Raw genomic sequence first — 12,023 nt, forward strand, 5'->3', positions numbered from 1 at the left:
AAGAGTCAGGCCCTGCAGGGGAGGGGGAATCTCCTGCCTCCTTCCCGGGACCAGGGTGCTCGCAGCAACCTCAGACCCATGTCCCAGCCCCATTCCCCTGCTGCCAGGCAGCCCTGGGAGGCGGGAGTGCAGTGGGAGCCAAAGGCTGGGCGGCGGGATCCTTCTGGGGCTGCCCCAGCCTGCCCCCGCCTCCCTCCCGGCACAGTTTACCGGCGATCTGGGGCCTTTGACGCGGGAGGGCGGGCAGCCGGGCGGGGATAAAGCTGGGCGGGGGCGCGGCGCCCCGGGACTCTGGGAACAGGAAGGCGGGTGAGTGTCCGGTGCTCCCTGCGGCTCCTCTGGTCAGGTGGGGGTGGGAGGTGTGGAAGCGGGGGCTGGCGGGATGCCTGGGTGTGGCCACCCTGGGGCAGACCTGCAGGGGGAGGCAGGGGTTCCTAGGCTCCCAGGCCTTTCTTTTCACACTCAGCTCAGCCTCAGTGGCTCCCTCTGTCAACTGGGGCGGGGGTGGCCCAGGGACGGAACCTTCTTCCAGAGCCCGAACTGGCCTGTCCTCCCAAGCTCTCTGATACTGCTGTGTGTCCCAGCCAGTGGTTCAGGGGACGGTCACTAGAACTGCTGGCTGGCTGCGCTGTCGAGAGGCAGTGGGTGTTGGGGCGGGGGTCCGACCTGGCTCTTCTGCCCCCTCAGGGCGGGGGGGGGGGGATACGCAGAGCCCCTCTGTGCCCTTGTCTCTCTTGTGAACCGAGGTTTGTAATGTAGTGGCCACCTAGTTAATCATTTATTGCTAGCAGGGGTCTAAAGGGCGGTCCTGGGTAATCACACCATGACCATGACAGCTGTGGTGAATGGGGCCCGTCCCAGGTCACCTGGTCATCAGGGGCCCTTGGTCTGTGGGGCTGGAACCGCCAGCCCGCCAGCCGGTGGGACCTGTGGTTGGCCTGGCCACTAGCTGGGATGCTGATTCTGACCACACCCTCTGCAGCTCTGGGCCAGACCTGCAGGCCTGCAGACCCACATCCTTTCTTTTTTTATAGCAGCCTGGGGCCGTGCTAAACCCCCTTGTACGAAAGGGCGCTGCAGGGGTGCAGAGACCCCTCCCCAGCTGGCAAACGGAGGAGCTTAGGGTCTGTTTGATCCTAAGGGTCTTGCGGCTCTGTGGGAAAGCGGGTTTCCACAGGTGGTAACTGCCAGGGCTAGTAAAGGCAGCTTAAACCCTCACTGACTGTTACCTCCGGTTTCAGCCACCCCCTGGAGGGGTGTGGCGGTAGCTGTGGCTTTCTAGGTTGGATCATAACTGTGCAAAGCAAGTGTTGCTGGGCTCTAAGTGGAGGGCCCAGTGGCTCTCCTGGGGCCCGGAGCAGAGAGGGTGCTGGGTAGGTACACATAGGAATGAAAACTCAGTGGGGAAAACCCCAGTAGTAAGGGCATCCAGGAAGGCTTCCTGGAGGAGGAAGGTGAGGAGTGTCTGGGGGCGTTCTGGACACAGAGAAAAGGGTGACTGGAGGCATGAATCCTACAGGTCCCTCTCTACCTCCTCCTACCCTTGAGCTGAGGGTAGGAAGGACAGGGGCCAGTGGCCAGGCTGGAAAGTCAGAACTTGGCTTGGGGCCATAGGGAGCCACAGATGGTACATGAGCAGCAGCAGCTTGGGGCCACCATTGTATGTCCAGGTCTCACTGTAGCGGGCTGGGGCGCTCACCAGGTGGGTGGGTGGAGGATGTGGGCCCTTGATCCTGGGTTGGGTCTGGGGCTGGAGGTGGCACGTGCACTCACTGAAACCCATGCTGAGCTGCCCTCTGTGTCTCTCGATGCCCATCCTGGTGGGCAGAGCGGGCTGGCTGGTTCGAGGAAAGAGAAAGGGAGACCCCTGGTATCTCCATCCCCTGATGGGGGAGCAGGGTGTGCCGGTGTCCTTCAAGGGCAACCCTGTGTTCCCCAGTTTGTGTCTCAGGTAGGGTCCTGAGCTGTGTGGGGGTATTGGGGTACAGGGCCTGAGCCTGGGGAGGGAAGGACCCTCCGCGCTTTGGGGTGTGGGATCCCTGGTCTGTGTGCTTCTTGTGATGGAATTCGTGCATTCCTGACAACATCCCCGTGGGGCAGCTACTGTCCTTCTCCCTCCTTGCAGACGAGGAGACAGTAACGGCCTGTGGTCCCCCGGTCAGTGGCACCTGACCGAGGAGCCGGTGTCTCAACTGGAGCCTGAGGAGATGGGCTGCAGGGGTGTAGGGGCAGGCAGTCCCGATGGAAGGAAGTGCACGGTCAAGGCAGGGGGCGGGAGGGCCCAGCGGGTGGCTGCCGCTGTGTGGGGGTCAGGCGGGAGCTCCGGGGGTGGGGCAGTGCTCCCCAAGGCAGGAGTGCTAGCAGGGTGAAGCCGGAACCCTGGTTTGCCAGCCTTGGGGGTGGCCCAGGTGTGACCCAGGCAGCCCAGGGACGGGTGGCGCCGGGAAATGCTGCATCTGACTCCTGTATGTGGCAGCTTAGGAAACTGAGGCAGGATGGAGTGAGGGATGGGGTGACCCCAGGCTCAGTAGCGCTGCCTGCCTGTGGGGCACCCATGGGGGCAGTCTGGGAGGTGGCTTCTTGGGGCAGGGTGATGGAGGGGTGGCCGGCAGCCCCATCTGGGGTGTGAGGGGGGGTGGAGCCTTCTGCCTGTTCTGGTGATGGCTTTCCCTACGTCTCTGAGCTGAGCCCCATGCCTGGCACTGGGAGATGCTTGATATTCGTAAATGGGATGAATGGATGAAGGCACGAACACGTGCCTAGTTCCCCTTCCCCCAGGGGGCAGTCCTGAGGTCTGGAGTGGGAGCGGGGCACACAGGTGCAGAAGGCGCTCAGAGCCAGTGCTGATGCCGGGTGGGGGCAGCATCCCGGTCAGTGGCGGGTGGGCGGTGGGGCTTCAGACAGAGGTGGGTGTCCCAGGGGTGTGGTCCGCTCACGTGCTGCAGCAGCTGGATACGCTGTGGCCGGCGTGTCACCGTGTGATGTCACAGGCAGCCGGGCAGCAGGAGGGGCTATGAACTCCCAGCAGGAGGGGCTTGTATGGGTGGGGGGGGCAGGCGAGGCGTCCTAGCCCTCAGCCACCAGGTGGGGCACCTGCAGGGCACTTGGCCCCGCTGTCCCACGGCCACAGAGGCCCTGTGTTCCAGCCCTCATCACCTACTGTCCCTTTGTCCCCCTGCCACCCCAGCAAGGCCAGCCTCGTCGTGCCTGGTCACAGGTGGTGCTGGATGTGCCCCGGCCCCTGAGCCTGATGCCCGGCCCTGACTGCGGTGGCTCGGAGCTGTCCTGTGAGCCACACTGGCTCCCGCACGTGCTGTCTCTCCTGCACTTGCTCCTCCTGCCCCACGAGTCCATCTTGCTGCAGGTGCCCATCAGGGGAGGCCAGGGTGGCACCCGTCACCAGGGAGGTTCTTCTCTGCCTGCTGGGTGAGTGCTGTCCGGGCTGGAGGGGGCTCTCAGGCGAGGCCTGGCAGGCTCCCGACGGCCACGGGGTCCAGGAGACCCGGGGGGCCTGATCTGGCTCACCCAGCCGCCCGTCCACCCGGCTGCTCTGTGCCCGCCACTAATGACAGCTCGCCCGTGGGTCTCCGGTGGAACTGTGGCCTGCCCAGGCAGTGCTGGTGGCTGACGGCACGCGAAGGTGGCCTTGGGGCTGGGCCGCTTGGTTTGGCGAGTCAGCACCATGCCCCCCAGGGCACCATTAATGCCACGGGTGTGGTAAGGCAGCCCGCTCGGGGCCCGAGAGCCAGCGGCCGAGCTTCGGGGAGCCTGCTTGTCGCGCTGTCCTCCACCCCGAGATCCTGGCGGGCAGAACAGGCGCCTGCCCCAGTGGAAACTGAAGCCTGCTCTCCACAGCTCTGCTTCCAGGTCGTAGCCCGGGCGCCCCGTGACCGGCTCGGAGCTGGCCCCAGTGTGGAAGGTGGCTTTCCTCCCTGGCAGTGTCTCCATTTGCAGAGGAGGCCACGTGCCCCACAGAGGGCAAGCCCTGGCCCCAGGTCGCAAAGGCAGTCAGGGCAGCCGGTCAAGCCCTGATGAGGTTCCAGGCATCAGCAGCAAGCCACTCTCCCCGCTGGCCAGCTTCTCCAGGAAAGCCTTCCCCCGATCACCTGACCCTCCTGCTCTGCCCTGGGCGATGCCCACTGTGCTGGCTTAGTCTGCTCGGAGCTGTCCTCGCGCTGGTCCGCATCCCAGCCGCCGGCACTCGGCAGGAGCTGGAGGGAGGAACTGATTACTCAGGGAGCTGCCTGAAGGCAGAGAGGTGCTGCCAAGGAGTAGGAAGCTCCCTGTCACTGGAGGTGTGCGAGCCGGGGGGCTGGGTGGCGGAGGTGACCTTCGTGTTCCCTCTGGACCTCAGGGGCTGAGATCCCGTGATGGGTTCTGGACATTTCCCAGATCTGGACCTCTGCCCAGAATGTTGGGTCATTTGTTCCTTCCATAAACAAGTGGGGAGCCCTCCTGGTGCCAGGCCCTGTGCGGAGGCAGGGTGGAATCGACAGCCTCCACGTTCCTCCTTTGGGACATGCCTTCCCTGGGGCTGGGACACTCTGCTCTGAAGGGCATATGGCTGGAGGGAGAGGGGACAGAACAGAGATGGGGGGGGCGGAGGGAGTTTGCAGTGCTTGGCTGGTAAGGGGGGGCCAGACCCTCAGTGCTGCTGGGTGCGGGGCGGGAGGGCTCTGGGAGGGTTTCCTGGGGGATCGGGGTGGGCTGGGCCGGCTCAGGACTCCCCTCCTGCCCCCCCACCCGTGTGTGGACTTGGGCTCGCTCTGGGAGGATTCCAGGAACGGCTCCTGCTCTGATAAAAATAGACTTCTCCGAAGGGCTTGGGGTCTTGCCAGCTGCAGCAGGTGCCCCCCAGGCCTGGCCAGAGTGGGGCCCCAGGCAAGGGGCGGGGCCCGTGTTGCCGGGGCTGGGTCTGCAGCCTGCGCAGCGCGGTCCCTGTCTTGGGTGCAGTATCAAAGAGCTCGACGGGAAACTTTTATCATCTACGGATGCAGACACAGCCTGGGGTCGTGGAAGCAGCTTGCTCAGAAGTCCTTTCTTCCAGAGGGCCAGGGTTGGCAAGAGGAGGGTCTTTGCAGCTCAGCAAAACTCAGCCCCAGCCATGGTTCTTCTACTTCCTGGCTGGGTGACTTGGGCAAGTCACTCAACCTCTCTGACCTGCTGTGTTTTATCAATACAATGTGGCTAATGTGTCTTGTTCGTGGGATGCAGCGTCAGAGGGGACAGACCCCCCGAATGTGGTCAAGGTGGGAGGCTGGTGGTGGTGGGGTCAGGAGGTGCTGGCCGGAGGCACGAAGGGATGGGCAGGCCACTTGGCTTGGTGCGAGTGGACCTGTAGGTGGACTCCTGCGGGGCCTTCCTGCCTGCTCGTCAGCTTGCCGTTGTGAGGAAGTGAGGGTCACAGGCATGGCTGATGCTCTCTGGGTGTATGAGAGGGGAGAGCCCCGGAGGGGGCCGTGTTCTGGCCTGGGCCCCTGCCAGCACACCCCGCTCCCCCCCGGCCCTGCGGCTCTGACGGCTGATTGCAGGGGCCAGGCTGGCTGGGAGCTGGGCTCGGAGCCGGGTTCCCAGCAAGGCGAGGCCTCCTGGGACCCTGTGTGCTGGGGGATCTATCCACCCTGCCCCACCTCTTCCGAGGGCGCCTGGGCTGGCCGGGGCAGGTACAGCATTGACTGTGATGCCAGGCTCCACTCCTGAGGCTCCTTGTCTGGGGGGGCCCTTACAGCCCTTACAGGGTGCTCCTGGGAGGCAAAGCCAGGACCCTGCTGGTGGGGTTAGGCCCAGACCCTGGGGGCGGTTCTACCTGCGAGCCTCCCAGAGGGCCTCTCGGCGAGGGCGAGCAGCATGTGGAGAGAGCTCCCTGGGGGACCCTGTGTGGGCTCCTAATCCCAGTGCCTCAGTCTCCCCATCTGCACACAGCAAGTGGTGGGTGGGGTGACGGCAGCCTCCCCCAGCTGTGGGGGGATTCAGTGAGGGCCAGCAGGGTCTGGCACACAACAGGTGCTCAGGAGTCCTCTGGCATGAGGCTGGAGAGCGGGGCAGGGGCCTAGCAAGCCAGGTGAGGTGCTTGACACTCACCCGGTGGGCGTCGGCCTCCCCAACCCACCTGTGCACGCACGGGCTTCTCATTGGCAGCCTGTAGCGCTCTTCCTGCAGGACTTTGCCTGTGCTGGGGCACCCCCAGCACCCAGCCCTGGGTAGTCCCTCTCTGCTGTGGGAAGTCCTCTTGCAAGAGGGGGCCGTGGGGAGCCCCAGAGGGTGCTGGGGAGGGGCGCACAGGCTGAATGATTCCTGCTCCCATGCACAGAAGGCAGAAGGCAGGCGCCTGGGCGGCAGGGCCCCGCCTCGCCATGGTCAGCCGCCCTCCCCTCTGCCCTTGCATTTCCCTTTCCTCCTGCCGCTTCCTCTCCCCTGCTCGGCCCTCCACAGCCCCTTTGTTTGCCTGGGCACGCTGGCCGGCCCGCGGTTATATTTAGGCGGCAGGTGTGGGAGCCGTAACAAGCCGGGTGGCCCGCCGGGCACCGGCCATCCCGCCCACGTGATGCCCGGGCGCTAGAAATAGCTCCCGGCCGCCGGGCCGCGGAGCATCCCAGGGAGGCAGGCGCGCCGCGCCCTCTGGGTCTCCGGCCCCGGCGCCCAGCCCGGCCCCGCACGGATGGAGGTGGCCAGACGCCTGTGCGCGCGCGCGTGAGCTGGGGTGAGCTGGATTGGGCGGGGCGTGCCGGGAGGACCTCAGCCTCAGCCCGGGGAGGGGGCTGCACCCATGGAACCAGACCCCATGCGGCACGGGGCTTAAGCAGCACTGGAAGTGGTGGCCCCCGCCAAGACCCCACACGAGCTGCCAGGTCCCAGCCTTGCCCACAGTGCTCCCACGCCCCTGCTTTACCTCTCCTGGGACCTCTCTGAGCTGTAATTCTCCGCGTCTCCCCGGATCATGCAGGGGCCTGGGTCGGGAGGGGCTGGCCCTCTCTGAAGCCCTTCGGGTTCAAACAGGCTATGACCGGGCTATGAATGTGGGCTACAGACCCTCCGAATCTGGATTTTCCCTCTTATAAACTGGGGTTGAGTGTTGTTCTTGCCTCCTAGACTTGAGATCGAGGAACTTCACAGAGTCTGTGTGGTCAGGGTCCGGAGAAGGTCCTGCTGTCTTTCTCTGGCCTGTTTACTCATCTGCAGACAGGGAGGACTGTGGTTCCCTAACGGGGTCTCCAAAGGATGGCTGCTCTGGACACAGCAGAGGGTTCAGTGCCCTCAGGTGGGAGGAGGCTGGCTGGGGTCCCAGGAGCTGGGTTATGGGGCCCCTGGCAGGAAGGCCAGAGGGGACACATCGGGGACAAGTAGGGCTCTTGCCTCATGGTGGTGGGCCTAGGGGTTGGTTGCTGGCCAGCTTGGGTCACCCCTGCTTAGGTGCCCTGGGGCCTCACAGAGGGGGTGTGGTTGGGAGGAAGGGCCCCTCTCTGGGGAGTGAGGCATCACTGCTTGCTCCCACCTGGGTGTGGGGGCCCAGACTCTGCACAGACAAGTGGGGTGTGTGGCAAGACCCCAGCCCAGCCTGGGGTTGGTCCAACCTTGGCCCAGACCCCTGACCCCATTCTAGCCTAGATTCTGCTGCCTGTCCCCCAGCAGTCTAACCCCTCACCCCTGCTGGTAGGGGGCAACTTCAGGCTCAAGGGGACAGGAGAGTGGCCCTTCCCTGCCCTGTAGCCTTCAGCCCTGAGGACCTGTTTGGGGATACTGGGCAGCAGAGCTAGGCCCTCTGCTCTTGCCCATGGGTCTCCCTCCCCCCGTGCCCAACATCTGTGGGCAGTGAGATGGCAGGTCAGCCCCGCAGGGAGAGATCTGTAGTCCTGTGGCTTCCTTGGGCCTTTCTTCTTACTTTCCGGTAAACACGCACGTGCACACACACACTCGGGGACATCCTGCTGCCCCAGGAGGGACAGGTGTTTGTGTGCTGTTCAGGGCGCTTGCGGCTGTCTCTTTCCTCACCTGCACTCTGAGCTGAAGCTTGCTCTGGGATGGCTCAGGTTTAGGGCTAGCTGAACCAGGACAGGCTTCCTTCCCTCTGCCTTTTCTCCCCTCCTGGGACACTCCCCATTCAGCCCTCCCAGGACCATGGTGCAGGGTAGAGGGTGAGGTGTGCCACCTGCCCTGAGCCCAGGAACACCGGGGCAGCTGGTCCTTTCTTGCCCGGGGTCCCAGGCCTTGGGGGCTTCCTGCACCTAGGCTGAGACTCCACGAGCTCTGCTTGCCTGGTGGACAGCTGGAGAAGGGGGTGCTGGGGCAGGGACAAAGGTAAGAGGTGGTGGGTTGGGGGACGGAGGGCCTGGCTGGGAGAGCAGATGAGAGTGCTGTGGGTGGGGCTGGGGCCACATTCAGTGGCTGGAGGGGTCTGCTGACCACAGGGTCACAGCTGGAGGGACCACGGGGGCATCTTATATAACTCCTTATTGTGCAGATAGGGTTACTGAGGTCATTGACTGCCCAAGGTCTCCCAGCCCCTCTGTGGGGGTGGGGGTGGGGCTGGGTGCTTCTGCTGGGGTCCCTGGCCCAGGAACTTTGAGGCCCAGAGAGGGGCAGACAGGTGTGGAGGTGCCTGATAGCTGGCTCAGTGGCCTGGCGGTGTCCTTCCCTGGGGCCATCACAGTGTGAGCCACTCCTGGCCACCTGCACTGTCACGCCTTGGCACGTGCGGGTGGCCGGCTGGCCCTTTGGCCGCTGTGGTCGGCCTCTGCTTCTCCGAGCTCCCCGAGGGCAGAGGCCCGCTTGTTTACTCCCGTGCCTGGCCAGCCCTGTGGGTGAGTAGTGGAGACAGCAGAGGGGTGGAGGCAGGCGGGAGCCAGAGTATCCCATGGGACACATGGAGACGTGTTTGAGGTGGTTTACAGCCACGAACGGGGCAGCAACCCCCTCTCCGCACTGTGCCCTGGCACTTCGGCGTCCGTGCCTGAGCCCCTCTCCTGGAGGACTGGCCGCCCCAGAACGATCTGGGCTCCGAAATTCCACAGAGGCCCGAAATTCCACAGAGCAGCGTGGCTGTCCTTGGCTGGGGATGGGTGTCTGCTGGTCACAGGCTGCAAAGGGGGGACCAGGTTTGGGGTGGGGAAGGCAGGCCCCTGTTGCTACAGACTGCCTTGAATTCTGCTCATTGGGGTGTAGGACGCTCCTGGGGTGTGTATCCCTGGAATCCCTCCCTCTGTCCTTTTTCACTCCATCCTGTGGGCTGGCAGGGCCCTCTGAGTCCGCCCTGGCAGGAGCTGTCCTTCCTGTGCTCCCAGGTGGGGAAACTGAGGCCTGATGAGAGTCACTCTCTCAGCACCATCCTGCATCAGGGCCCTAGGGAAGCATCGTCTGCGACAGCGGGGGTGGGCAGACTCGCACCCCTCCCCGGAGGCAGGGGTTCCCAGTGACCCCTTGTCTGTTCATTTTCTTTCCAGTCCTCCTGCAGACGTTGCCTGCTGCTGACCAGCCTGGGATTTATGGAGAGGGCCTCGTGGGGCAGCTCTGAATACTGCCGGGCCCAACATCACTGCCACACGTGCTGCTGAGGAGGCCCCTGTGCCTCTGGCCCTCACCATTGCCCTCGCCCACCGATGGCCCCTGCTGTCCGGCCCTGGGCCGCCTCTGCTGCCTGAGCCCCCGGGCCGTCTCCAGGACTCGCACTACCCCGATGGGGTAACGTGACAGAGGCCCTGAGTGCAGACCCGCCCGCCGCCACGGCTGCCGCTACCCCCCACCCAGGCTGCTTTGTGGGTTCAGTTCAAGTTCAGGTTTCGTCTGGTCCTTGAGGGTACTGGGCCCACCTTTGAGCGCAGGGGGCCGCTCGCCTGTCCACTGATGCAGACAGCGCTGGGCAGGGCCCCGGCGGCAGACTCACTCTGGGCTTTGTGAGGTTTTCTTGGCCGGGGTTTGGTTGTCCTTATTTTTACTTTTGCCCCTCGTCGTTACCCAGCTCCCAGAGGCGGGCGCGGGGACCGCCGCTCTCCCCTGGGGGCTGTGTCTTTCCTTCTCTTTGTAAAGAGCTGCACTCTCGCCCCTCGGCCCCTCCACCTCCCAGGTGTTTGCACAGTATCTGTGTGGGGGCCGCGGATTGACAACGCGGTTTCTGTCTGTCGGACAAGCACAGGGATCTCAGTCTCCTCGGGCCTGGGGGGTGGAGGGGGCCTCCCCGGTGCGGCCCCCAGCCCCGTGCCGCCCCTCCCCGGGCCTTACTCCGCCTCCGGAGGAGATGGCACGCATGAACCGGCCCGCCCCCGTGGAGGTGAGCTACAAGGGCATGCGTTTCCTGATCACGCACAACCCCACCAACGCCACTCTGAGCACCTTCGTCCAGGTGAGCGGCCGGCCGCATGTCCCACACGCTTCCCTCGTGTCGGTGGCGGGGGGGGGGGGGGGGTTCGGGGCTGTCGAACCAAGTACTGCCCTTCAGAGCAGAGCTGTCGTCCCGGGGCCGGGGGAGCTCCGTGGGAGGGTCAGCAGCTCCCGGGCGGCCTGCAGGGTAGGACGGCTAGGACACGGGGGCTCCACGCGAAGTAGAGGGAGGCCGGCTCAGAGGTGGAAGGAACAGCGGGCATCTCCTCCGCAGCCACGGCCTGCGGCTGGAGCGGCCCTTGGCTGGCTGTGGGCCTCTGTGCAGAGGCTGTGCGGGAAGGAGGAGGGAGGGGTCCCACTGTGAGAAGTGGCTGCTGAAACAGCTGGGGCAGGCAGATAGGCCGGCCCAGCATGAAGTTCAGCTCCGTGGCCAGCCCAGGCTTCAGGAAGCCCGCTGGCTCTTAGGGAGGCCGTGGGTTAGAACGGGCTGGGCCGGAGGCTTCAGGGAGAAGATGTCTGGGAGGAGAGGCTGGGCAAGAGTCTGAGCTGGTTGCAAGGAGGAGTGGCCACTGTCGGTGTGACCACATGTGTTTGCAGAGCCTGCAGCTCTCCACATACCCTCCTGTGGGAGTCGGGCCTCTGCAGAGCTCCTTGCAGTTTGCAGAGCCTGCAGCTGCATGTAAATGCATTTATGGTCTCAGCCCCTCAGCCCTTCCCTCTGCAACGTGAGAGCAGCCCCCCCATGGGTGTTCATTTTAATGAAACAGGGACTGGGGCGCAAGAGGACCTCGAACACTGTGTAGACGGAGGCAGGGGGCACCGTGCCATCAGGGGCCTGGGCCCTGGACACTGTGCCAAGAGCCCTGCAGAGGAGGGCTGCCCCTCTTCACAACAGAGACCCTTGAGGTAACAGCAGGACCTGGGGAAAGACTCAGTCCGGCAGTCAGCCTGTGACTGGGCTCAGGTCTGTCTGTGACCAGGGTCAGGAGTCAGGGCTCAGTATGTGAGCAGGGTCAGGGCTCAGCATGTGACCAGGATCAGGGCTCAGCAGTTGACCAGGGTCAGGGCTCAGCATGTGACCAGAATCAGGTCTCAGCATGTGACCAGGGTCAGGTCTCCGAGTGTGACCAGGGTCAGTGCTCAGTGTGTGACAGGGTCAGGGCTCAGAGTGTGACCAGGGTCAGGCCTCAGAGTGTGACCAGGGTTAGTGCTCAGAGTGTGACCAGGATCAGGCCTCAGAGTGTGACCAGGGTCAGGGCTCAGAGTATGACCAGGGTCAGGCCTCAGAGTGTGACCAGGGTCAGGCCTCAGCATGTGACCGGAATCAGGGTTCAGCGTGTGACCAGGGTCAGGCCTCAGAGTGTGACAGGGTCAGGCCTCAGAGTGTGACCAGGGTCAGGGCTCAGCGTGTGATGAGGGGCAGGGCTCCGAGTGTGACCGGGGTCAGTGCTCAGTGTGTAACCAGGGTCAGGGCTCAGAGTCTGACCACAATCAGGGCTCAGGGTGTGACTAGGGTCAGGGCTCAGTGTGTGACAGGGTCAGGGCTCAGAGTGTGACCAGGGTCAGGGCTCAGTGTGTGACAGGGTCAGGGCTCAGAGTGTGACCAGGGTCCGGCCTCAGAGTGTGACCAGGGTCAGGGCTCAGGGTGTGACCAGGATCAGGGCTCAGCGTGTGTTGAGGACAGGGCTCCGAGTGTGACCGGGGTCAGTGCT

The 12,023-nt window shown here is 64.4% G+C and overlaps 1 protein-coding gene across 6 annotated transcripts in view; it reads left to right on the forward strand.

The window, feature by feature from the left end:
* The window catches only part of PTP4A3 (protein tyrosine phosphatase 4A3), a 33,816-nt gene that overhangs the window by 16,351 nt on the left and 5,442 nt on the right, over positions 1-12,023 (forward strand). The window contains exons 1-2 of one of the 6 annotated variants that reach the window (XM_057307988.1): positions 217-309; positions 9,438-10,333. In XM_057307988.1, the coding sequence (XP_057163971.1) occupies positions 10,229-10,333 (105 nt within the window). In that variant the 5' untranslated portion in view covers positions 217-309; positions 9,438-10,228. Of the gene's footprint in view, positions 1-216; positions 310-4,011; positions 4,296-6,504; positions 6,701-6,742; positions 8,296-9,437; positions 10,334-12,023 lie in introns of those variants that run through there. The other 5 variants (XM_044380378.3, XM_044380377.3, XM_048212408.2 and 2 more) reach the window with 5 other exon arrangements.

Source organism: Ursus arctos, unplaced genomic scaffold (genome assembly GCF_023065955.2).
Source record: "Ursus arctos isolate Adak ecotype North America unplaced genomic scaffold, UrsArc2.0 scaffold_6, whole genome shotgun sequence".
Classification (NCBI taxonomy): domain Eukaryota; kingdom Metazoa; phylum Chordata; class Mammalia; order Carnivora; family Ursidae; genus Ursus; species Ursus arctos.